The sequence below is a fragment of the Juglans regia genome, chromosome 6 (assembly GCF_001411555.2).
Source record: "Juglans regia cultivar Chandler chromosome 6, Walnut 2.0, whole genome shotgun sequence".
NCBI lineage: Eukaryota > Viridiplantae > Streptophyta > Magnoliopsida > Fagales > Juglandaceae > Juglans > Juglans regia.
Genome location: NC_049906.1, coordinates 13,124,056 through 13,148,653, shown reverse-complemented (window position 1 = coordinate 13,148,653; position 24,598 = coordinate 13,124,056). Strand labels below are relative to the sequence as shown.

Sequence of the window (24,598 nt, the reverse complement as noted above, 5' to 3'; positions counted from 1 at the left end):
CCTCTCCCACCGCCATGGACTCCTCAGCCATGTGTTTCTGTGCGTTGCTCGGACAACATTGTCACGGCCTCCCCGGCCATCTTGTGAGCTCCTCGGCCACTGGGCATATCCTCCTTGGCCTCTCCTCCTCGTCCACAGCTAGAGATCTGACAAAACCTCGCCACATGCCCTACGCACCAGTCCCCCCTCGACACTAGACTCATCGCCCGTGGTGTGCCCTTTGCCACTAGACTCCTTACCCGTGGTGTGCTCCTTGGCCATGCAAACTCCTCACCCAGATTTACCCATGCAAACTGCTCGACCATGCATCTCCTCAGCCCTGGACTCCTCGGCTAGTGCACATCCTAGTCACTGCTTGTGGGCTAACTAATGTTCATGGACTCAGACAACATTTCGGCAACTTAGCAGCGGCCACCTCTCACTTCGGCAACCGCTTTTCTCCGCCATGGGTGCCCAAATATATATATATATATATATATATTTATATATATAGAAAGGCTTGAAAGGAAAGGGAGGCCAATGAGAAAGAGAAGTAGCAATCAATAGATAATTTCAGTTGAGCAAAATTTGCATGCAACGGCTAAAATGCACCAATTTATCTATTTGTAAATTTATGTTAATTCGGTTTTTACTAAAAAAAATTGATTCTCGTAGCTCGAAACACAGGCTACGCTGCCCCACTCAGGCACTGCTCGGATGTCCCATTGTATCTTCATAAAAAATGATTTCTTAGCATTAACGTGCATGTGGGCACCCTGGACCTACTGCCAAGACACCTTAAACCATCGCCATGCTCCAATGGGACAATCCAGGTGCGCAAACCTCACACTAGTGATTGAGAATTGTCTACGCTAACTGGTTTGACTTCCATAGCTCAGTCAAGTGCCCCAACTGTTCTCACCGACTCTCGAGGACAGCGAAAAGACCATGGGAGCCAAACACCGTGTCTTCATGGGCTTGCCTCATCCTTTCCCTCAGTCTACAAGGTTGACGAAAAGATCAGGAGAGCTGAGCACCGTGTCTCCACGAGCTTGCCCCATCCCTTCTCTCAGTGTATGAGGTCGAAGAGAAAACTATGGGAGCCGAGCACCGTGTCTCCACGAGCTTGCCTCATCCATTCCCTCAGTCTACAAGGTCAACGAAAAGACCAAGAGAGTCGAGCACCGTGTCTCCACAGGCTTGCCTTATCCCTTCCCTTAGTCTATGATGTTGACGAGAAGACTAGGGGAGCCGAGTAACTTGTCTCCATGGGCTTGCCTCATCCCTTCGCTCAGTCTATGAGAGCGGATGAGAAGAACCACAGGACGACATCTCAACCAACGAATGCCTGTTGTACACACTCGTGCCATAACTGCTGCCAGTGGGACTCATTCGAGAATGAACCTTCGAAGTTAACGAGCTTCTGAGCTCTACAACTGCCTTGCGCAGGATACCTTTGGGAATGAGTCGACGGGCTTGAAAACCACCTAAGATGGATCCAAGGGGTCGACGGGCTCCCTGATCACTTGGCGTGGGTTACCACATACAAACTCTAACACTGACAATAAAATGGAAACATCAACAATAGTTCGTGATGGAAAAGAAAAATCTCACCAACATCATCGAAAACAAAAATGTCGGATAAATACGTATTTACTCGGTCGAGTACTTCTCCCGTTACAGTCGAGCTTCGTGCTCTCCTCTTACACGGTCGAGTACACTTCCTGCTACAGCCGTGCTTAGCGCTCGCCATTCACATGGTTGAGTACACCTCCCGCCACAGCTGAGCTTTGCGCTTGCATCTTACGCAGTCGAGTACACCTCCCATCCTAGCTGTGCTTCACGCTCGCCATTCACATAGTCGAGTACACCTCTTGCCACAACCGAGTTGCACGCACTCATCTTATGCAGTCGAGTACACCTCTTGCCAAATTCAGGCTCTGCGCTTGCATCTTGCACGGTCAAGTACACCTCCTGCCACATTTGAGCTTCTTACTCATATCTTACGAGGTCGAGTACATCTCCTGGCTCATGCCGCGTCCGAGCTCCAACTCATACCACCCGCCTAATTTTGCCCTCAGAGGAATTTACTTTTCAACGCAAGCGGAACGGAGAGCCAGGGACCCATTTCTGAAACTTATTTTGTAATAGATCCACTGTGTGCTGTCTCCATTGTATATTTTATTTTAAAGATTCTCAAGACCTTCTTTCAGAGCTAATTGACCTTAAGAATCGCAGGCAATTGAAGGGAATAAAATATTCAAGTCCAAGATCAGACCCAGCTCACCTAAAAGCCACCACTAGGAGAGAGAGAGAGAGAGAGAGAGAGAGCACGAGGGGACAATGAGAGGGAGGATGTCAAAAGAAAAGCTAGAAAATGATAGGAGGAGAAGGAAAATTGCGGAAAAAAATGAAGATGTCAGACATGCAAAAAAGGAAAAAGTGGAGATGTCAGATACGCAAGGGAAAGTCGGCCAATCCTTACCACTCCCTAAGGGCACACAAAAAGATGGATAAGATAAAAGGAAATGACCAGACGACTCCAGAGGGGACTTCGACTTCTTCTTCAGCTTCTTCAACCTCTCGAAAGGGGCTCCAGCAACAACATATTCTCCAGTAAATATATTCAAGATCTCCATTGTACATTGAGAAATGAGAGGCTATAAGAGACTGTAAAACAAGCATATCATAGTGGATTTCTCCTCCCCAAACGCCCTATGGACATAGGCAATATGTCAAACTACATAAATCTGTGTGTCTATCTCTCTTTTACATTCTCAGTATTTACTTTTCATTCACTGCCACGGACATATGCACAACTGCACTGGACCACGCCAGGGGCTCCAAGCCACATCGATTGAGGCCCAGATCGTCATAGCGAGCCGGGAATGACTCTTTCTCCCCTTCCGGCCTGTTATTCGATTTTTGGCATTAACATGTAGGGGTGTACAAGAACTGCTAGAACCAGCCGAGAACTGATCAGATCGGTCGCCGGAGCACGAAACTGGCAAGGAACAGGTCGGCGGGCAAGAGGAATTGAGGGAAAACCGATATCGACAGTTTGGTGCTGGTTTGAACCCTTGAGAAATCGTTGAACAGGTCAATCCAGTATATTTATATATATTTTTTTAATATATGTATATAAAACGGTACCGTTTCAATGAGTGAAACAACGTCGTTTTAGGGCCTGTAAGTTAAAAAAAATATAATAGAACGGCGCCATTTGGCTTTTAACCCTACCATTTCAAAATGAATTAATAACCCCCCCTCTTCTTCTTCCTCGCGTCGTCTTCTTCCTCTCTACAACTTTCTTCTTCTTCCATGGAAAATGACAGCACGACGCATCTTCTTCTTCCTCAGTTCCTTCTCCTTCACAGAAGACGCTGACGGTAGACTGAAAACCGCACCGACGCACGTTGAGACCGTTATGATCGATTTTCTCTCCCAAATCGACCAGTTTCGACCTGTTCAATAGACTCATGGCAAACGTCGATGGGGTCTCAGTTTGCGTCGAAACCGACGCCGAACCTATCAGTGTACAACCCTCCCTGTCAACAAGATACTTCTTCATTGCACTTTGCCAGCTTAGTCCCTTTTGACACCCGAGTAAGTATTCCTCCCTTGTCTCTTCTTCCTGTGATTTCTAATCATTCTAATATCTCATCTTTTCCAGCTTATGAGCCACCTATTTTCACAAGTCTACTACCCATCTTAGCCTATGTCAACACTCCACACTCCAATTAGGTCCCCACATAGTCATTTTTCTGCCTCTTCTCATTCTCATGCATTGTCTCCCTCTCTTGTGGACTCTTTGTCTAGTCCACTATCTTCATCTCCCTTAGTCTGTACTTCTCTCCATGCTCCTTTACCTAGTCATCCAATGACCACCATTCATGAACTGGTTCCCTCTATCCCAAACAATTCCCAGATTACACTTTATTTAATTCCACTAGGCATTCCACCAAAGTCTTTTCTTCCATCCTTCAAACTATGGAACCTTTTTCTTACTCTCAGGCAACCAGTGATCCTCCCTAGACAACAGTTATGCAACAAGAGTTCAATGCCCTACTTGATCACAATGGTAGTTGGTTCGTATGTCCCTGACCCTCCTCTCCATACAACATCATTCGAACCAAGTGGGTCTATAAAATTAAACAATATCTTGATGGTTCCATTGATCGCTTTAAGACCTATTTTGCTACTAAAGGTTTCCAACAAAAAAATATCATGGATTAAACTGAGACATTCAGTCTAGTGGTTAAACCTTTCACTCTTCGCATAGTTTAGGATATTCCCACAAGCTTCCATTGGTCTATAAGGAAAAATTAGATATCTCTAATGGCCTTTTACATGGTAAGCTCAATGAGACAAAGACTTCATGTAACGGCCATAGGGCTTTATTGACCCTGCTTATTTTGACAACATATGCAAGCTGCACAAGGCCATTTATGGCCTTAAATAGGACCATGGGCTTGGTTCCAATGACTCACGGTGTCCTCTTGTTCACTTATTCACCAATTGCAGTAGGTTTTTCCGGTCAAGGATCTCGGGCCACTAGCATATTTCTTAGGCATCCAAGCTGTTCGCGGTCCTGAGGAGCCTCCATGTATGTCAGTTCAAATATATTCTTGATTCTCTTACATTTTATCAAAATGGCAAGTGCTAAGTCACTATAAGAAAATTGTTTATTTATTACCAGTTATTTCCTACAAAAATGATAATTTCTTACTAAAATAGTTTGTTTTCATCGTAAATAATACGTCACAAATGCTTGTTTTTCTTATAATGAATCATATGTTTCCTCATGCACTTCGGCACTAGAATCTCCAAATCTGATGGTGCATTTCAACTTAATGCTACTCATGTCTCTTGCCATGTTGCGGGAGCCCTTTAGTATTGCACAATCACTAGACCAGAAACTACGTACTCTGTGAACTAGCTTTGTCAGCAAATGCAATCTCCCACATGACTTCAGCCCGTTGGAACTCCGCTAAACATGTACGTCCTTAGGTACTTCAAAGCCACCATTCATCATGATCTCTTATACAAATTGGGCCATTTTTTTTTTTAAAGAAGAGCCAAGGTTCACTTGTCCATGAGTGATTCTGTCCCAAATTTTATTAATAAACCCTCACTTGTAGCAGAGGAAAATCGTGGTTATAGACCGGCACCTGGGATTACAAGATAAGTAAGAAAGTTCCTAAATCAGGTGTCAAAATTACTATAAGCCTCTAACCAAAAGAAAACAACATCAAGACAAGACATACTAAAATAGTTAGAAAGAAAACCATTCCTGTAAAAGAACCACAAACAAATGTTAACTCAAAAGCATAAAATCATAAAATCTTACTAATCTAACCAAAATGCCACATGAATAATGACGCTAACAGCAACGCGAAGATGACAAACCCAGTGTATCCAAATGGATTAATCCTCGAAGCAACCTAGGCACATCCCTGAGAAATCTCCATTTAGAGTTCAGTCTAGTCGCACCACTCCGTGCCAACCAATCAACAACTTTATTTCCCTCCCTATAAACATGTCTAACTATGCACACCATAGAATCCAAAAGTGCTAGAGTATCTTCCCAAAAATCTTCCAGGTACCACACTCCGCACCTTTGCCTATTCCACCACGAGATCACTACTTGAGAAACTAATTCAATTTCCACAAAATTAATCCTCAGATCCTTACAGGCTCTGAGACCCTGCAAAATAGCTAACAATTCAGCTCTATTATTAGAACCGAAACCAATATAAGAATTGAAGGCGTAAACCAGATGGCCTCGATTATTTCTAATAATACCACCTACTCTTGAAGAATCTGGGTTACCAAAACTACTACCGTCTATATTTAACTTAAACCACCCTTGAGCTGGCTTTTGCCAAGCAACTAGCTTTAAATACTTCCTATCGGGAACCAACACCAGAATATTCAATATCTGTAAAATCTGTAAGTCATGTCTAGAACATTTACTAACTTTTATCAAATCTCGACTTACTAAACCCATCCAACTTCTAATAGAAAGCCAAACCGAAGTAATAGACTGAATACTACCCTCCATGCGTGCAGTACATTTTCTACGCCAAAGGTGTCAAGTAATAATGGAAGGTAGAAGCCCCACTATGAGCCCCACTTGAGATACTGAGGATGCACGTCGAAACTAAATTATTATTGTCTCCCTCCAAGTAAGACCAAGAGGAAGACCAAAGGTAGCTCCATAATAATGCCATAATTCCTTTGCAAACTCACCTTCAAAAAGTACGTGGTTTTGGTCTTCATACTTACCTTCGTCACAACAATCACAAGAAACTATCGGGATTCCTATATGTCGAAGACGATCATCTACGCTCAAAGCCATGTTCCATGCTTTCCACATCAACACCGAAATCTTAAGTGGGAGCAACTTATGCCACATTCAAGGATGCCACTCCAGACTAGAACCTTGTATTCGAATGCAATCCCAAGAGGATCAAAAATTTCCACTCTCATGCTTCATCCAGATCAATATATCAGACCCTCCCTTACATTCGGCCAAAGCCTCAATATTTTCCTCCACATTATCTTGTCTTACTATCGTACTCAACAACTACACATCCCAACTATTGGACAACTTGCACTCCTTAACTTTAAGCATCGGATTCCCGACTATCTGGAACTCATCAATTAACGGACCTCCATCTCTCCATTTATCATACCAAAATAAAATGTTCCCATCTCTAACTTTCCACTTTGCATTATTAAGGACACTAGAAATACTTTTAACAATCATTTTTCAAAACCTTGTTCTTTTTTCATATCAATGAGACACCAAGGTGAAGAGCCCACATATTTTCCTTTAAAGAACCTAGCCCACAGAGACTCTCATTGAATTAAGTTCCATGCAAACTGCATATGCAATTCTAGTTGCATATCCTCCAAATTACGTAAACCCATTCCTCCCTCCTCTATTGGCTTACAAATACTATCCCAAACTACCCACTTTTTTTTTTTCCTTTAACATTCACTTCACAGCAAAAAAATGTGCTCATCATTCGATTTAATTCTTTAATAATTGATTGAGGGATCTGCAACACCGCAAATATATGTAAAGCCATACTAGAAAGCACATGCCAAAGAAGAATCAAACGGCCTCTCGATGATAGGATTTTCATTTTCCAACCACTGATTTTGTTCCAGACTTTGTTAACCATCTCTTCCAGGTGCTCATGCTTAAGACGCCCCAAGACAATCAGAACCCCTAGATATTTAAAAGGAAACGAGCCTTCCGAGAACCTTGTCAACCTTTTAAGAGCTCTCTTTCGAACCAACAAAATTTTTAGAGAATAAAATATTGCCGTCTTTTCTTTATTAATTTTCTGTCCTGACCAATTTTCATACTTTTCAAACACCCATAACAGTTCCCTCACCGACTTCTTTCCTCCATTCAGAAAAATCACATTGTCATCAGTGTACATTAGATGTGAAATATGAGGAGTGTCTCTAGCTTGGAAAAATTTTCCAATCTTTTTTGCCGTAAAGCTATGTGTTAAAAGTCTAGAGAGTACCCCCTGAAAAATAATAAAGAGATAAGGCGAAAGGGGATCCCCCTAGCATAGTCCCCGAACCCTTGAAAAAATCCTTTCTTCGTTCCGTTTAGTATCACAGAGTACTATACATTTGAAATACAAGCATAAATTAGTTCACAAAAAGGAGGAGGGAAACCAAAACACCTCAATACCTCCAGCAAAAAATTTCACTCCACTCAATCATATGTTTTTGCCATGTCAGCTTTAATCATAATATTACCATCATGTGACGTTCTCTTCAATGAATGAACCATTTCTTGAGTAAGACTAATATTCTCAAATATACTCCTCCCAGGTATAAAAAGAGATACCAACTTGGGAAGAAGACCTGTCAGATGATTCACAATAATTTTCGAGCAAATTTTATAGAAGACTAAACAAAGGCTTATCGGCCTAAATATATCAAATCCCGAAGGCACATCTACCTTCGGAATAAGAACAATGAAAGAAGCCGAATAAAATTTCGGAAGGCTTTTAGATAGAAAAAATTATGAGATAGCTCCCAAAACATCCATTTTTACCACCTCCCAACAGCTCATAAAAAATCTCGCACCAAAACCATCTGGCCCTGGAGAACTATTTATAGGAATAGACGAGAGAGCCTCTTTAACTTCATCCAACGAAGGGATACAACTAAGCCGGACACAATCCTCTTCTTCAATAACTGGCAATATTAAGTTTGTTAAATCCGACAACTCTCTTGACTAATTTGATCATTGTAGGAACTCCGAAAAATATTCAACGGCACCAAGATGAGCTATTTACCATTGATCATGATCTCTTATAGTAAACTCATATACAATATGAACCTAATTTCACATGATGATTTGAATTTGGCACAAGAACACAAGTTTCCAACCTTATTCTAGAATATAGGGTAAGGAAAAATAAACAGTACATGAAATCAACTTACAATATTCATCGAGTATTTGAAACCAATTATTCAATGAATGTTGCATACTCATTTACGTACACGTGCCTATCACTTTCACTTTAACATCGTGCCTTATTAATGTTGATTCATTGGCCGGGTGATAAGAAACGAGCATTGGCAAGAAAGACACCATATGGATCATATGCATGGCTTACGCCTCTGGCCTGTTGTTAAAGATGCTTTGCTATCTTTTTAAAAGGCAGGTGGTGATGCCAATAATGATGATGTCCTTTAGTTTCTTTTAGATTGGTTGTATGTATAGAAAGTGTGCTAAATCATGAAAGGAGGGGAAATAAAAGAAGAATAAAAACAAACAAACAAAATGGTATGATCCAAAGAGTAAGAATAATTTATAATTAATTCTTGGTGTAAAGAATTCTGGTTTGTTAATATTTATTGAGTATTTATTAATATTTGAATGATCCACAAACGTATTTAAGTGCTAAGCCTATACATCTAGTTCTCTATAAAATTCACGAATTGAAAGTTTAGGTGTCGTTTGGATAGTAAGTTTAGATGAAATGACTTTAGATAAACGTTGAAAGTTAAATAAAATATTGTTAGAATATTATTTTTTAATATTATTATTGTTTTGAGATTTGAAAATTTTAAATTATTTATTATATTTTGTATGAGAATTTTGAAAAAGTTATAATGATGAAATGAGATGAGATGAAACACTTCTACTATCTAAATAGGCACGATCCCAACCAATTTACCACAACGTAAACATATTCTTGAAATGAAATTTTGGATTTTTTTATAAATCTTGTAAAAATGTTAATTAAAAAAGGGATATTACAATAAGGAGTGGCACCAACCTTGCAAAAATGTTGTGGGAGAAGTCTCCCTACACCCTCTAAATTCTACATTCTTTCTTCTTTTAGTGGTACTTTTTTAAGTGCTCCCTTGGTCCAAAAGGCCTAAAGGATTCTTCCTTCCTCTTTGCTTCATTGCCTAGACTTCTTCAAGTTAAATTAAAATAATAGAGAGAGGCCAGAATTTCGTTATTGAAAAGTTGGTTTTGGTGTAGATGGGTATTGGTCATGGCATTCTTTTGGACTGCCCCCATTCTTTATGCTCACTTTAGCATTAATTAGTAGGTTTGGTTTACCAAAAAACAAAGTGGTTTGAGATATTGTAAGGGGTGTTTTGGTTGAACTTATTCCACAAGCTTTATATATATATCTCTATATATATATATATAAAGAGCTTATGAAATGGAATTTTCTTGTTTTAATATAAATTTCTTATTTTAATAGAATATGCTGGTTTTCATTAACTTTCCATCCGTTTGTAATAATTACATAACACATAGATACAATTGTATTTTCATTTACATTCTATTTATGGCTACTTTTATAATTTTTGTTGATTTCTATTTCACTATTAATATATTTAAATATGCTAATAAAGTAGATTTATTATAATAATAATCATAGATTCAATTTCCAATTTGAAAATACGTTATAATAGGAAAATATATTTATGTAGATTTATCTTTTCGTATTCATTATAATAGGAAAGCATTATAATAATTTACAAATAGCCTATCTTTCAATAGCTTTTAAGATATATATTAGTAATAAAATAATAAAATATATGTACTTTATTTTTATTTTAATAAAATATATTAGTGCTTTGAACTGCGCATATGTGCCTCAGGCACGACGTAACATCTTACTAGTATAAATATATATATAAATATATTTATATTTTATATTTTTTTAGAGGACCTCGTTAGTTTTTATAGATAAGTTGAGTTGAGATGAAAGTTGAAAGTTAAATAAAATATTATTAGAATATATTTTTTTAATATTATTTTTATTTTAAGATTTGAAAAAGTTAAATTGTTTATTTTATTTTATGTGAAAATTTTAAAAAATTGTAATGATTAGATGAGATGAAATATGATGAGTTAAAAAGAACTGTAAAAACAAACAAGGTCTCCCTTTTCTTTTCTTTGGTTGTGGTGGCATAGGTGGTGTTAACTGTTGACTAGGTGCTTTTTTTTTTTTTTTGGGTCCTTGTTGAGTAGGTTTGTCTTTGCATATTTTTCATATAAATTTTGATATTTTCTACAATTTTCGTAGATAAATTTTTATAATTCGAAGAGAAATAAGAACAACATTTGAGTCTTACAATAGTACCAATAAAATATAAATTATTATAGGGCCTAGATAACATGTTTATCTCTCTTTGACATGCCGAGAATTGTTTTATACAAAATTATAAATAATTAGGATACATAATTCCTCTAAGAATACATTATAAAGGGAATAATTAGGACTAAATACACAGTATTAAATTACCAATAGGCTGGAATATAGTTTCCACAACTGTTGTTGTAAATGCATTATAAAGGGAAGAATAACAAAGTCTTTTATAAACTTCTCTAAATTGCCTACCATCTTTTAAATCCATGATCATTTTTTAAATGTAGGAATGGTTGCATGGCTTAACAATAGATAATATACCCTATAGTAGTGACAAATATACTAAAGACAACAAATTGGTAGTCATATTTTGCAAGTATAATGATGATTATGCATTTTTTTTTTTATGGATAAATTAGATTATAAAATTATTAAGTACAATTCGATGAGAGAAAAATTCAGAAAAAATTCTAAAACAAATATTATAATTAAAAAAATAAAAGTTGATAAAAATAAATAAATAACGATTTTAATCTTATAATTTATCGATTTATAATCGAAAAAAGTGCATTTATGATATGATAAATTATATTTGCAGTTTTAAGATATGCAAGTTCACACACTCCTTTTAAAAAAAATAAATAAATTTGGGACCACATGAAAAAAATCATTTGTTAATGATGGACCTCCATTTTTTAAAAGAAGCAAGATTTGCACATACAACACTCAAAATGAATTCTTCATTTTATCTTTTAAAATATATCACAAAAATTCAATTTTTCTATTTTACATACTTACTTTTACAATATATCATACATCAGCTTATCTATTTTTTCTTCATACCATTTAAATATTATATTTTTTATTCATTTCAAATATTTTCTTTTTTATGGATAAATTAGATTATAAAATTATTAAGTACAATTCGAAGGGATAAAAATCCCAAAAAAATTCTAAAACAAATATTATAATTAAAAAAAATAAAAGTTGATAAAAATAAATAAATAACGATTTTAATCTTATAATTTATCGATTTTTAATTGAAAAAAGTGCATTTATGAAATGATAAATGATATTTGCAGTTTTAAGGTATGTAAATTTCTCACACTCATTTTAAAAAAAAGTGGATAAATGTGGGACTCATATAAAAAAAATCATTTGTTAATGATAGACCTCCATTTTTTAAAGGAAGTAAGCAAGACTTGCACATACTTAAAGCACTCCCAATGGATTCTTCATTTTATCATTTAAAATATATCACTAAATCTACTTTTTCTATTTTACATACTGACTTTTACAATATACTATACATCAACTTATTTATTTTTTCTTCATATCACTGAAATATTATACTTTTTAATATTTTTTATTCATTTCAAATATTTTCTTTAACTACCAATGATATTCTCATATATTTTGATATTTGCAATGTCTCCTCATATACAATATCATATAATTATGTTTTATTTTAAATTAATCAAGATTTATAAGCTAAATCAAAATATAAATTAATTTAAAAAATAAAAAGAAGATACTTTGTTTGCGTTTGGAAAACCGTTCACATGAAGATATGGAATTGTTATTTAAAAGGAGCCCAGAAGCTAAAAATCAATATTTGAGCGAAACTCGGTGCCTAGAGGTGTTATTTGAGAGAAACCCAGAGTCTTTGAGGCCAAACAAAGAATAAAGCACGGGAAAGAAGGAGAGAGAGGGGTTCTGAAATGAAGTTAAAAGATTTTAAAGAAATGGAAAAAAATTTGACGAGGAGAGAGAAATGAATTAAAAATGTTTTACATGGGGGAATAGTTTCCTCTAGATGTAGCGGGATCATTGTAGTAAAATGAAAAATAAAGATGAAATGCAACATCCATTGTAGGTCATTTTTTAACAAATTTCTTCATATTTTAACGAAAAATATGTTATAGAGCATCCGTTGGGAGTGTTCTAACACTATATTTGGATGTCAAGATCATCTCAATTCATCTCAAATGAATCATTAATATGACTCACTATTTTTTTAACTTTTCATAAAAGGTTAAATTCATCTCAACTTATTTTATACATTTAAACACATATCTCAACATATATATATTCAAACATATTTCGATAGAACTAACAAAACATTACTATATACAAATTAACTCAAATCATCTGAAATCATCTCATCGTCCACATGCCGTCTAACACTGTACCTAACATTAGTCTTAAATATATGAAATGACAGTAAGGTAGGGACTAGTTAGTGAAAAGCTTAGAATTTGAATGCCTGAAAGCTTTGCTTTTGGCTATATAAAGCTTGCTTGTGCATGAATGATACCAAACTTCTCAATCTCAAAGCTTGCCACCACTTGTGTGTGTTCCTTATATCAAACAAAAACATGATATTCTACGACAGTACGAGAAACTCGTTTTCCTTAGCACAGAAGTAAAACCCATTAGGCTTTTTCCTTTTTGCTCGTGGAATTTTTATTTTTTTCATAAAAAGAGAGACCTTTGCCTCTAAACATTCCACACTTCTAACTCCCCGACAGCTCTGCTCTGTAACATGCGAAACAGAGAGCTCTCTTCTCCCATGGCGGTTCTTCCTTATGCCTCCTCGCCTTTCGTCTTTCTCACCCTCTTTCTTGCTGTCCAGGTCGCTCGTAAGTTTGTAATTCGTTTTCCAGTTTACTTGAGCGCTATATGTTTGTGCTTTTGTTTGTTTGTGTGTGTTTGCATCTCTGCCTCTCTGAATTTCCTTCTCGGAGAAGCCATGCATGGCTTTTTTGGTAAAAAAAAAATAAAAAAAAAGGTTTTCGGTTTGGTCCTCTTGTTCCCCAGAAATTGAATTTTCCTACAAGCTTGTGTGGGATGTTCAGTTCTTTTGATTTTTTTTTTTTTTTTTTGTACTTGTTTGAGGATACCGTATTTCGTATGTCTTTACGTAAATTCTTGATTTTTCTTTGTTCCCATCTGGTATTTATGCTGAGAGGACAAAACGGATACCAGTTCACCCTCGTCTTATAGTTATTTCTTTTGAACGTAACGGCTTCCCGCCAAAAGAAAAGTATTTCCATGTTTGGTAGCTAAGAAATCAAAGGAAAATAGAGTCTGAGAGAGAGAGAGAGAGAGAGAGAGAGTAAAGTGTTAAGAAGAATTAATCCCATTACACAGCCAGTTTCAGTATTCGAGTTTTAAATTTCCTTTCAATTTTTTTGTAACGGTGTAAAATCTAATTTTTGTAGACTCCCAATCGTTCATTGGCGTGAATTATGGGCAAGTCGCCGACAACCTCCCGCCGCCTTCAGCCACCGCGAAGCTTCTCCAATCCACTTCAATCCAGAAAGTACGACTTTACGGATCCGACCCGGCCATCATCAAAGCCCTGGAAAACACCGGAATCGGAATCGTCATTGGTGCCTCCAACGGTGTCATTCCTCCCCTAGCATCTGACCCTAATTACGCCAAAAGCTGGATCAACTCAAACGTGATCCCCTTTTACCCTGCGAGCAAGATAATCCTCATCACCGTCGGTAACGAGGTCCTGACCTTCGGCGAGCGGAGCCTAATGGATCAGCTTCTACCGGCGATACAGAACATTCAAAACGCGCTCAATGATGCTTCACTGGGAGGGAAGATTAAGGTGTCGACAGTCCACGCCATGGCGGTGCTCACGCAGTCTGAGCCTCCGTCCTCCGGAAGTTTCGACCCGAGCACCAGTGACTTGATGAAAGGTCTGTTGGGATTCAACAACGCGACTGGTTCGCCGTTTACGATCAATCCGTACCCTTACTTTGCCTATCGGGGAGACCCGAGGCCGGAGACTCTGGCCTTCTGTCTTTTCCAGCCAAATGGAGGGCGATTCGACCCGAACACGAAGATCAAGTACATGAACATGTTCGATGCTCAGGTGGACGCCATTCGCTCTGCGTTGAACTCTATGGGCTTCAAGGACGTCGAGATTGTGGTAGCCGAGACCGGATGGCCATACAAAGGAGATCCCAATGAGGTGGGCGCAAGTGTTGAGAATGCTAAGGCTTATAACGGTAATTTGATTGCTCACCTGAGGTCGATGGTGGGGACGCCATTGATGCCGGGAAAATCGGTGGATACATATCTTTTTGCACTATACGATGAGGACTTGAAGTCTGGACCTAGCTCTGAGCGAGCATTCGGACTTTTCAAGACTGATTTAACCATGACCTATGATGTTGGTCTCTCCAAGAATAGACAGGTGAGACTGCAATGCGTTTGTCAATGCATTTCAAGTTAATGAATCCTCAATGTTCTAACAAAAGCATGCTTTTCCCAACATCATTTTTTTGTACCAGATATCTAGTATCACAGTATGTTGTTTGTTTAATCGTTTTATAAGCCATAGTTTTGTTTTTAGGAATTGCTAAGCATCAGCTACAAAATGCTCATCTTTACTTTTGCTGTTTGATAAGTAGTAGTAGTTGGTTATTTGGTTTGATAAGCTTTACTGACACGAATTCTTTTGCTTGAAGGATCCGTCTATGCCGAAAACTCCAGTCATTCCAGCACCGGTCAATCCATCACCGACTCCAGTCAATCCTTCACCAACTCCTGTCAATCCATCACCGACTCTGGCTAATCCTTCACCAGGGTCGAAGAAAGCAGTGTGGTGTGTGCCAAAGGTAGGAGTCTCAGGTGCCCAATTGCAGGCAAATTTGGATTATGCTTGTGGACACGGTATTGACTGTAGTCCAATCCAACCAGGCGGGGCTTGTTTTGATCCTAATACACTGGCTTGCCATGCTGCTTATGCCATGAATCTCTATTATCAAACTGCTGGTCGGAATCCATGGAACTGTGATTTCTCACAAACAGCCACCCTTTCATCCAACAATCCCAGTAAGTTCTCTAAAACAACACTCCCTTTTGTTGTTTTCCTCATGTCAATGTCATTACAACACAACCCATAACCATTCTAAGCCTAAATCAAGACATATTAGGTGGGATTCAACACTTTCCTATCTTGAATTTTTCTACTGTTCAATCTGGAACTTCCCTAACATTGCCCCCATGATTAATGTCGGAACTTTGTAACTTTTGTTTTGTGCATTGTTATAGCTATTGATTGCTTTAGAAGAATTTTCCATCTTTAGTAGGAGATTTCCATTTCCCTACAAGTCTATCATGTTCTACAAATCTGTTTCATTTTGCTGCAGGCTATAACAAATGCGTTTACCCTGGTGGCTGTACTTGAGAAGAAGACTTCATATTTGCTAAGAATAAAACAAATAAAGGTGGGACTTCGTTAGCTTGGTGACGAAGGCATCATGCTTGTTTGAAATTTGAAATTTATAGGGAATTTTATATATATAGCATGTATATATATGTGTGTGTGTTTGCGGCAGAGTGGTCTGTAATGTTTTGGTGTTATAAAGATGGGTTGGTTGCAAGAGGTGTATTTCCTTGAATCTTCTTTGTAATTGTAATGCTTTTGAATCTTCTTTCTAACTTGTCGCTTTCGTTGCCTTTTGTCTCTCCTTCTCACTTTCATTTTCCCTTTACCTTTTGAGCACGTAAATGGAATTAGGATAGTGCTACGTCCGGAATAGGGTATGGAAGTTTCATGCATTCATTTTAAAAAAAATGGAGTTTGCCATTAAAATGTGAGTTGTTTTACGTGGATCTCAAATTTACTCATTTTTTTAAAGAGAAAATACAAGATTTATTCATCTAGAACTGTATAAATCATTTCTTATGAAATAAATATGGTGTGATAAATTTTTAATCTTTCAATTTGAAGTTAGTAATTATAATACATTTAAATATTGTTAAGAATATTTGTTCCTAGTTAAAAGTGAAATAATGATGGTTTTCGAAATATTCATTTCTAAAATTAAATTACCATTATTTTTCTCGCCCTTAAAGTCTACTACAAAAAAAAAAAAAAAATCACTTTCTATACGTCTATACTCATTAGATTTTACATATGAGATGGGATGAATTGAATTGAGTTAAGATTAAAATTAAAAATTAAATAAAATATTATTAGAATATATTTTTTAATATTATTTTTATTTTACGATTTGAAAAAGTCAAATAATTTATTTTATTTTGTGTGAGAATTTGAAAAAATTGTAATTATTAGATGAGATGAGTTGAATTAAGAGGAGTTGTAAAAACAATCAAAGCCATAACCTCGTTTAACCATCATTACCGTATATTGATCTATCAATTTTACTTCCCCAAGCAAAATCCTCGACCAATTCAAAAAAATTGATTATTTTTTAAAAGATAAAATATTTATATAAATGTTTTTTAAAAAATTAATCCCTTGTTATCGAATCATAAGCTGTCATATGTAAGGATTTTTAAAAAATTAAGTTATTAATGGGTCGGAAATATAATTGTAAAGACTATTAAAGTTAAAAACACAAGAATTAAAGGGTTCAAAATTATAGTATATGAAAATCAATTAATCCTAAAGTTAAATCATAAAGACTATTTAAATATTTAACTCTTAACAAAATCTAACTTATTTAATGCATCTTTGATAATTTATTCCAATATAATAAATATAAGTTGAATTTAAATTTAGTTGTCATAAATAGGAGCAATGATAAAGATGAAATTATCATTGAGCCTCCCCAACCAATGAAAAAAATGACCTATTTATTTTATGAAGAAAATTTAATTGATTTTATGAAGAAAAATGACGTGTCGTGGAGAATATATATTCCACGATATTAACATGGCATAACTTAATTTAAAAAATAATTTTTTTTTTGTAAATTAAATTATGATAAGTGAATAGTGTTTTTAGTATATTTTTCACATCGAATATACTAAAAAAAAGTATGTGTTTAGATAATGAAATCAAATGAGATAGTTTTAAGTTTTTGAGATTTGATAATGGGGTGGCCCCACCAATAATTGAAAATGATTTAATATCAATATATTAAAAAAAGTAATATTTATTATTAATTAAAAATATTAATAAACATATTTAAATCTTGTAAAATATATATTTATAGTGGGTCCTACCAATTTTTGTTATTGGCCGACAAATTCGAAATGGGATGGGAAAGTAAAGGAGGACTGTTTACTGTTCACTGTCAAACTTTTTACTGCTCATTGTCAAACTTTGTACTGTTCATTATCAATATTTTTATTGTTCACTGCAATTGTTAAAAAACTTTTGAGATGAGATACAAACTTGAGGATGGTCGTTTGGATACCTAGACGAAATGAGCCGTAAAACTCAGATGAGATAATTTGGGCATCCAAACTAGACCTAATTTATAGGAGTCATGTCCCATCAATGAAAACCCAATAATTTACTTGATATCGTGACGAGGACATGAGATAACCTATCTAACAAGTTTAGAATTTTGTAGACGTGTTTTTCTCAATTTAGGATTCTTTTTTTTTTAAGAAAAAAGGGCTGTTGCCACCTATTTTATTTAAACTTCTCTTATAGTGGAGAAAAACTTTTGCAAAACACTGTACTTCTAAACCATACAAAAAAACCATACAAAACAACAAAACTTTAAAATCTAATAGAAGGCAAACCAATTTTATCTAACAAGAATTCCTCGCATTTGCCTATGAAGCCCATCCATACCCAAATACATACGTGTGATGCTTGCCTCTCCCTGTCTTGCTAAAAACTCTGCTGCCTTATTCCCTTCTCTAAATTGGTGTTTAATAGAGAAATTAATACCTTTTAATTATGAAAGAAGATCCTCCCAAAAGTCTCATAAATACCAAACATTACACATACCTGATTTAAGCCAGCCCACTACAACCTTTAAATTAGATTCAATTTCCAGAAAATTGTATCCCTTTGCTTTGCATGCAGCCACCCCACAAATTAAAGCCCTAAGCTCCGCTTTGTTATTAGTTCCATGGCCAAACTGAGCTGAGAAAGCTAGCTTCACCTCTTCCCTACTATCTCTAATCACTCCTCCTCCACCGCACTGTCCTGGATTGCCCCTAGAGTTGCCATCTAAGTTTAACTTCACAGAACCTGGTGAAGGTTTGCACCAGGTTACCAACTTTGATTGCTTGTACTTTGCAGGTTTAACAGGAATATCCAAGGATCTAAGGATCATCTTATCCCTTTCTAGAACCGAGTTAGTTGTAATCATCAGTTCCGATAGCCGTTGTAGCCAAGTTCGAACCGCAAACCAGACCTCCCCTGCCGTCGCATATTATTTCCCCTCCATTCTAACTCTTGCCCACCAAGAGTCCACAGTCATATTCAAAACCCCCACTGCAACCGCTGCCAGTTCACATACCTTACTGGCAATATCACTCGAATGCAGGATGTGATTAAGAGACTCCTTACAGCCTGATATACAACAATCACACTTTGACGCAAGTGGTATACCAAGTCTTTGAACTCAGCCATCAATCGGTAAACAATTCATCATCGCCTTCCACATGCAAACTGCTATCTTTTTTGGTAGAATTTTGTGCCACATCCAGTTTGCCCATGGCACTAGCTCCCCTTTATCGCGTGTACACTTCCAAGTACTTGTCACTGTGAATGTACTAGAATTGGATGGTTTCCATATATACCGATCAGGCCCCACGATATTTGGTATAACCCTACGCATCACCTCCTCCGCCAATGACGTTCCAACAAGAGAAACTAACAATTCCTCATTCCAACCTTCTGCATTCCAACACTTACGAAGTCTTAGTGTAGGTTGTTCAACAGACATAATTTGATTGCATAAAGGACCAGATGACAGCCAATTATCAAACCAAAATGACACATCACCTTGTTTCACCCTCACCAAACTATTTTCTAGAACCTCTGGAACAACTGCCACCAAAGCTCTCCAGAATCGTGATCCTCAACTCTGTGTTTGCCTAAGATGCTCATTCTTGAGATATTTTGCATGAAAAAACTATGACCACATCAAGTCCTCAGTGAACATTTTTCAAGCCATCTTCATGTGAAGGGAACGTTGTATCTCCTCAAAGTTCCTCAACCACAGACCACATTCCTTAGTCAGTTTGCACAACTTGTTCCAACCCTTACATCTCATTTTCGATTTTCTATCTTTCTCCTCTAAGAAAAAGGAAGATAAAATATTATTCAATTTATGAAGCGTAACTTTCGGGATCTTCAAAACAGTCAAGAGGTGTGTAGCCATACATGACAAAACATGCCAATTAACGTTAACCTTCCACCTTGCGACAACAATTTATTTCTTATTTTTATCACCAAAGGCCCTATGTCTCGTGCTTTGAGCCTACTTGAAACAAGAGGCATCCCCAAGTAAGTTGTAGGAAAACATCCCCGAGAAAAACCTGTCAAGCGAAGGAGCTCCCTTTGCCTTCCAACAACAATCTTAGTAGATAAAAATAAGGCTGATTTTTTCCTATTAATTAATTGACCAGACCACTTCTCATAAATACTCAAAGTTTGAATTAGACTCCTGATAGATCTTTTAGAGCCATTAGCAAAAATCAAGAAGCCGTCCACATATAGACTGTGGGAAATCATAGTTGCACCACGAGGATGAGAAAAACTTCCAATCCGACCCTTCTGAAAACTTTCTCTAAGAAGTCTGGTGAGAACCTCCTACATGATTATGAACAAATATGGTGATAATGGATCGCCTTGACGCAATCCCTTAGAAGGTTGAAAGAAACCCTTGTACGTACTATTTAGCATAATAGAGAACCAAGGAGACATAAGACACTCCCTCACCAGATTACAAACCTTAATAGAAAAGCCAAAGCTAGCAAGCACTTCAAGTAGAAACTCCCAATCCACATGGTCATATATCTTGGCCATATCAATTTTGGCCATTACATTACCACCTGTAGTACTCTTATTTATACCTTGCACCATTTCCTAAGCAAGAGTTATATTCTCAAAAATGCTCATTCCAGGAATAAAGGCTCATTTCTCATTTGAAATAATTTGAGAAAGAAATCTTGTCAACTGTTGCACCAAGATTTTAGAAAAGATTTTATACACAACCGAGCATAAACTTATGGGTCTAAATTTATCAAAACTTTTGGGGTCCTTTTTGGGAATAAGAACAATATATGAAGCAATATAGAAGCGAGGCAAGGTGGGCCCACTAAAGAAATCTATTGTCGCCTCCACCAAATCACATTTGATTATATCCCAACGAGAAGAATAAAAAGTAGACTCGAATCCATCAGGACCCGGACTGCTTTGATGAGGAATAGACATCAAAGCATCATTCACCTCTTCCCCAAAAGGAGCTTTGCAAAGAAACTCATTCTCTTCACTAGATATAATCGGAGAGATCAAATTACTCAAGTCTGCTACCTCCCTTCTACCTGGAGTTGTGAGAAAAATATGGAAATAATGAATCGCCCCTTCATGGACAGCTTCTTTCGTGTCCAACACTATACCATCTGGAAGAGACATAGAAGAAATTGCAGCACTTTTCCTTCTCTGATTAACTACTGCATGAAAGAATTTTGAATTGTTATCCCCTTCCGCCAGCCACTTTTTCTTCACCTTCTAAGCCACCATAATTTCCTCCCTTTTTTCCCAACTCTCTAGTTCCAACTTTGTAGCAAAGTAATCATCATCCACATCATAATTGTACCATGTCTGTAATTGATGTTCAAGAATATCTAAGTGCTCTTCCAACTCCTTAATGTGTTGATCCACCCTACCAAAGGTATGAATGTTCCAAGCCCACAACGCCAATCTCATTTTCTTCAACTTAGCCTCAAGCCTCCATAGACCAAAGCCACCCTCAGGAGAATTCCACACTTCAGCCACACAAGCTTTAAAAGAAGCATGTGAACACCACATATTTAGGAACATAAAAGGAGCATGTCCATATCGATGAAACACCCTATCCAACCTTAAAAGCATAGGACTATGATCCGATGACTTCCTTGATAAATATTCTTCGTGAGCATTAGGAAAGATAGACATGAAATCCATGTTTTGAACAGCCTTATCCAATCTGGCCCAACTTTGAGAAGTACCCGTATGGTCATTGCATCACGAAATACGGCCACAATTGTCTAAAGAATTTTCGAACTCTTCCATGGCAACAATCAGCCTAGAATGACCCTTGACTCTCTCCCCATCCTCCTTGATGATGTTGAAATCCCCGATCACCAACCAAGAAAAATTACCTGGATTAATATCTTCAAGATCCTTCCACAAAACCCTACGTTCCACTTGTGTACATTTTGCATACACAAATAAAACTAGGACCTTCTTATGCTCCAAACCAACCCAACTAGAAAACATTTGATTTGAAGAAACCACCCTTACAAAAGAAAGTGGTTCCCTCCAAAAAAAGACAGATTTTTCCACCCATAGCTTCACTTGAACAAAAATTGAGAAAACCCAAAAAAGAAGCCAAACTTGGCATCATTCTATCCTCTGCAAAAGGCTTAGAGATTGCAACAAAATCAATATTATACTTTTTGATCAAATGATGATACCTCATTTTTTAACTACGTATCCCCCTTACATTCCAAACTAAAAGAGAGCACATCCATGAATTTAGTATAGTTGGTCGGGTATACATCCGTTGGGAATGTCTCATAGAGTGACTCAATGTTTCCTTCTCCTTAGCCCCAGAAACTTGCAGTTCATTATTTGACCCATAGACTTTCTCCTTTGAGTAATTCATTAGATTCCCATCTTCCTCTCTGTCAGAAAGCACCTCTGTAACACTTATTAAAACATTGTCCTTGAAACCTTTGGAAGCAGGTGGCAATCTACTCTCAAGCTAAAAAATGGTCAAAACAGCATCCACCTACCCATCAAGTACTGATTCAGCATGGCCCTTCCCTCCTACTTGAGCACAGAAATGATCCTTTGGTGCAACATGCATAGCCTGCCCTTTCTCAGCCCCTCCCAACTAATCATGCGGTACCATCGAAAAAACTCCCTCATCAACCAACCCAACTTCCTCTACCTCCCCTTCGATCTCTCCGTTCTCGTGCACAACTCTCATACCTCCTTCGTTTTCAACCAATTCTTTGATATAGGGTTCTACCATATTCTCACCCTTCCCATCTACAGGACTCACAACCAATTCTGGACAGGTTTCAACCTCCACCTATATCCCCTTAGATTGTTTATTCACTTCCTCCATAAGGCCCTTAACTACTTTCCCATCCTTATCAATAGCGAACTTTTCCTTCCAAACTTGCCTTCTATTTGGACATGTTTCACTCTTTCCTTTCTCCATTGTTTTTTGACCTACCTGACAGATAACAACAATATGACTCTGATGACAACATTTTGAACAATAAAATCCATGTTTTTCATATCGTACCTCCTGCCAAAACTTCGTGCCGTTAGCCACCACAATGGGAAAACCTGCACTAGTTCTTCACTAAGATCTATGTCAACACAAATCCTCGCCCCCGAAGACCTAGTTCTGTTTATGTTGCATTATTAGTACCAAGATAGCGCCCAAACCGAGTAGCAAAAATTTGTAGACAATCCTATCTATACATGTGCATTGGTAATCTTGGAAGAAAGATTCATTGAGGTGCAATCAATGGTTCCTTTTCTAGATCGAAATCCTTAGTCCATCGAAACAGCAGGAAACCACATCCATCAAAAAATTGACCCTCATGTGTGCATCCATGATTGAAGTCCCTCTCATTATTCATTTGTACGAGAATATGGTGATCATCCATAAAACTGATCATAGGAATTTCATGCAATCCCCATGACTTGATCACATCAAGTCTGATAGTATCAATGGTAGGTCTACTCCGCAAAAAACTTCAACATGAGCATATTTGAAATCCTCCGCCTCTTTACACATCTCAGACTCCGAAAAGATGAAGCCTTTCTCCTTGTTAATATCAACAGGGTAACGCATGGGGAGCTTGTACAAAGGCTGCATTGCAGGTCTCACTACTGCCTGTAAATACAACTTTTGCGATGGCAATCCTTCCTCAGAGGGCCCCGGCCGGTGGAAGAGTCACTCAAGGGCCCAGGGGAGCTGTCATAGGCTTACCCTAGGAGCAGGGAAACGTAACAATGCCAACATTGGAAACTCGAGAATTATGGGGCGTAAAACCAACCTCAATTTAGGATTCATTTGGATACTTGGAGTATATCAAAATTATGTAAAATAATAGTAAAATGATTTGAATTAAGATGTTTTATTGGATTTTAGAAAATAAGATAGAAAAAGTTGAATAAAAAGATTATAAAGTCAAAAACTTGTTTCAATAAAGGAAAAGAGTTTTCCTACTCATCATCTCTATACACCACACATCAAATACCACATTTATTTTTATTTATTTTTACTTATTCTTTTTAAACTTATTGAATTCTTCTACTCATCATCCATATACCACACATTTAGTAACAGAAAACAAAAATAAGTATAGAGTGTGGTGTGTAGAAATGATAAATAGAATTTTTCATAAGAAAATGTTTTGTATCCAAACAAAGCATACCGATAATGGCTCCCGAAACTTTTTTTTTTTTACTTAATGATTAAGTAAGTACTTTTTTAATGATATTATGACTTCTTTTAAAAAAATATTTAAGAGAACTAAAATATGCATAAAAAAAATAAAAAAAGACAAATTGCCTTCTTTGTGACTTCTCTTAGGCTACACCTTCGGAGGGCATTCTTTATGAATATTATTTTTTAATATTATTTTTATTTTGACATTTATAAAAGTTGTATTAATTTTTACGTTTTATTTAGAAATTTTTAATAATTTGATAAAAAACTTGAAAATTTGAAATTGAAAAAAATTAATAATTTTGTATCTCATATCTGTAAATGAATCTTAAACACTCGAAAATTCAAAATAAAATGGAATATTGTTAAATAATTAAAATTTTCCTAGCTATTAAACAAATCCGTTGTCGTCCAGCGGTTAGGATATCTGGCTTTCACCCAGGAGACCCGGGTTCGATTCCCGGCAACGGAAAAATATTTTCATTTTTTGTCTTGTAAGAACGACGACGTTTAATCAGACACAACACAAAATCAAGCATCATC

The 24,598-nt window shown here is 36.8% G+C and overlaps 1 protein-coding gene and 1 non-coding gene across 2 annotated transcripts; both read left to right on the top strand.

Moving 5' to 3' along the window:
• Positions 1-12,977: 12,977 nt before the first annotated feature.
• LOC108995572 (glucan endo-1,3-beta-D-glucosidase-like) lies at positions 12,978-16,100 on the top strand. Its single transcript, XM_018971160.2, has 4 exons — positions 12,978-13,279; positions 13,862-14,850; positions 15,125-15,491; positions 15,809-16,100. The coding sequence occupies exons 1-4, from the start codon at positions 13,183-13,185 to the stop codon at positions 15,844-15,846; spliced, it is 1,491 nt and encodes a 496-aa protein (XP_018826705.1). The 5' UTR covers positions 12,978-13,182; the 3' UTR covers positions 15,847-16,100.
• Positions 16,101-24,455: 8,355 nt separating this feature from the next.
• TRNAE-UUC lies at positions 24,456-24,527 on the top strand. Its single transcript has one exon. It is a non-coding gene; the product is annotated as a tRNA-Glu (tRNA).
• The last annotated feature ends 71 nt before the right edge of the window (positions 24,528-24,598 follow it).

What these genes read in the sequence shown, in the direction of transcription:
- LOC108995572 (XM_018971160.2), top strand. Translation starts at nt 13,183, where the DNA reads ATGCGAAACAGAGAGCTCTCTTCTCCCATGGCGGTTCTTCCTTATGCC. An exon ending in GTCTCTCCAAGAATAGACAG is followed by an intron (nt 14,851 to 15,124) that starts GTGAGACTGCAA and finishes TTTTGCTTGAAG; the next exon opens with GATCCGTCTATGCCGAAAAC. An exon ending in CCTTTCATCCAACAATCCCA is followed by an intron (nt 15,492 to 15,808) that starts GTAAGTTCTCTA and finishes ATTTTGCTGCAG; the next exon opens with GCTATAACAAATGCGTTTAC.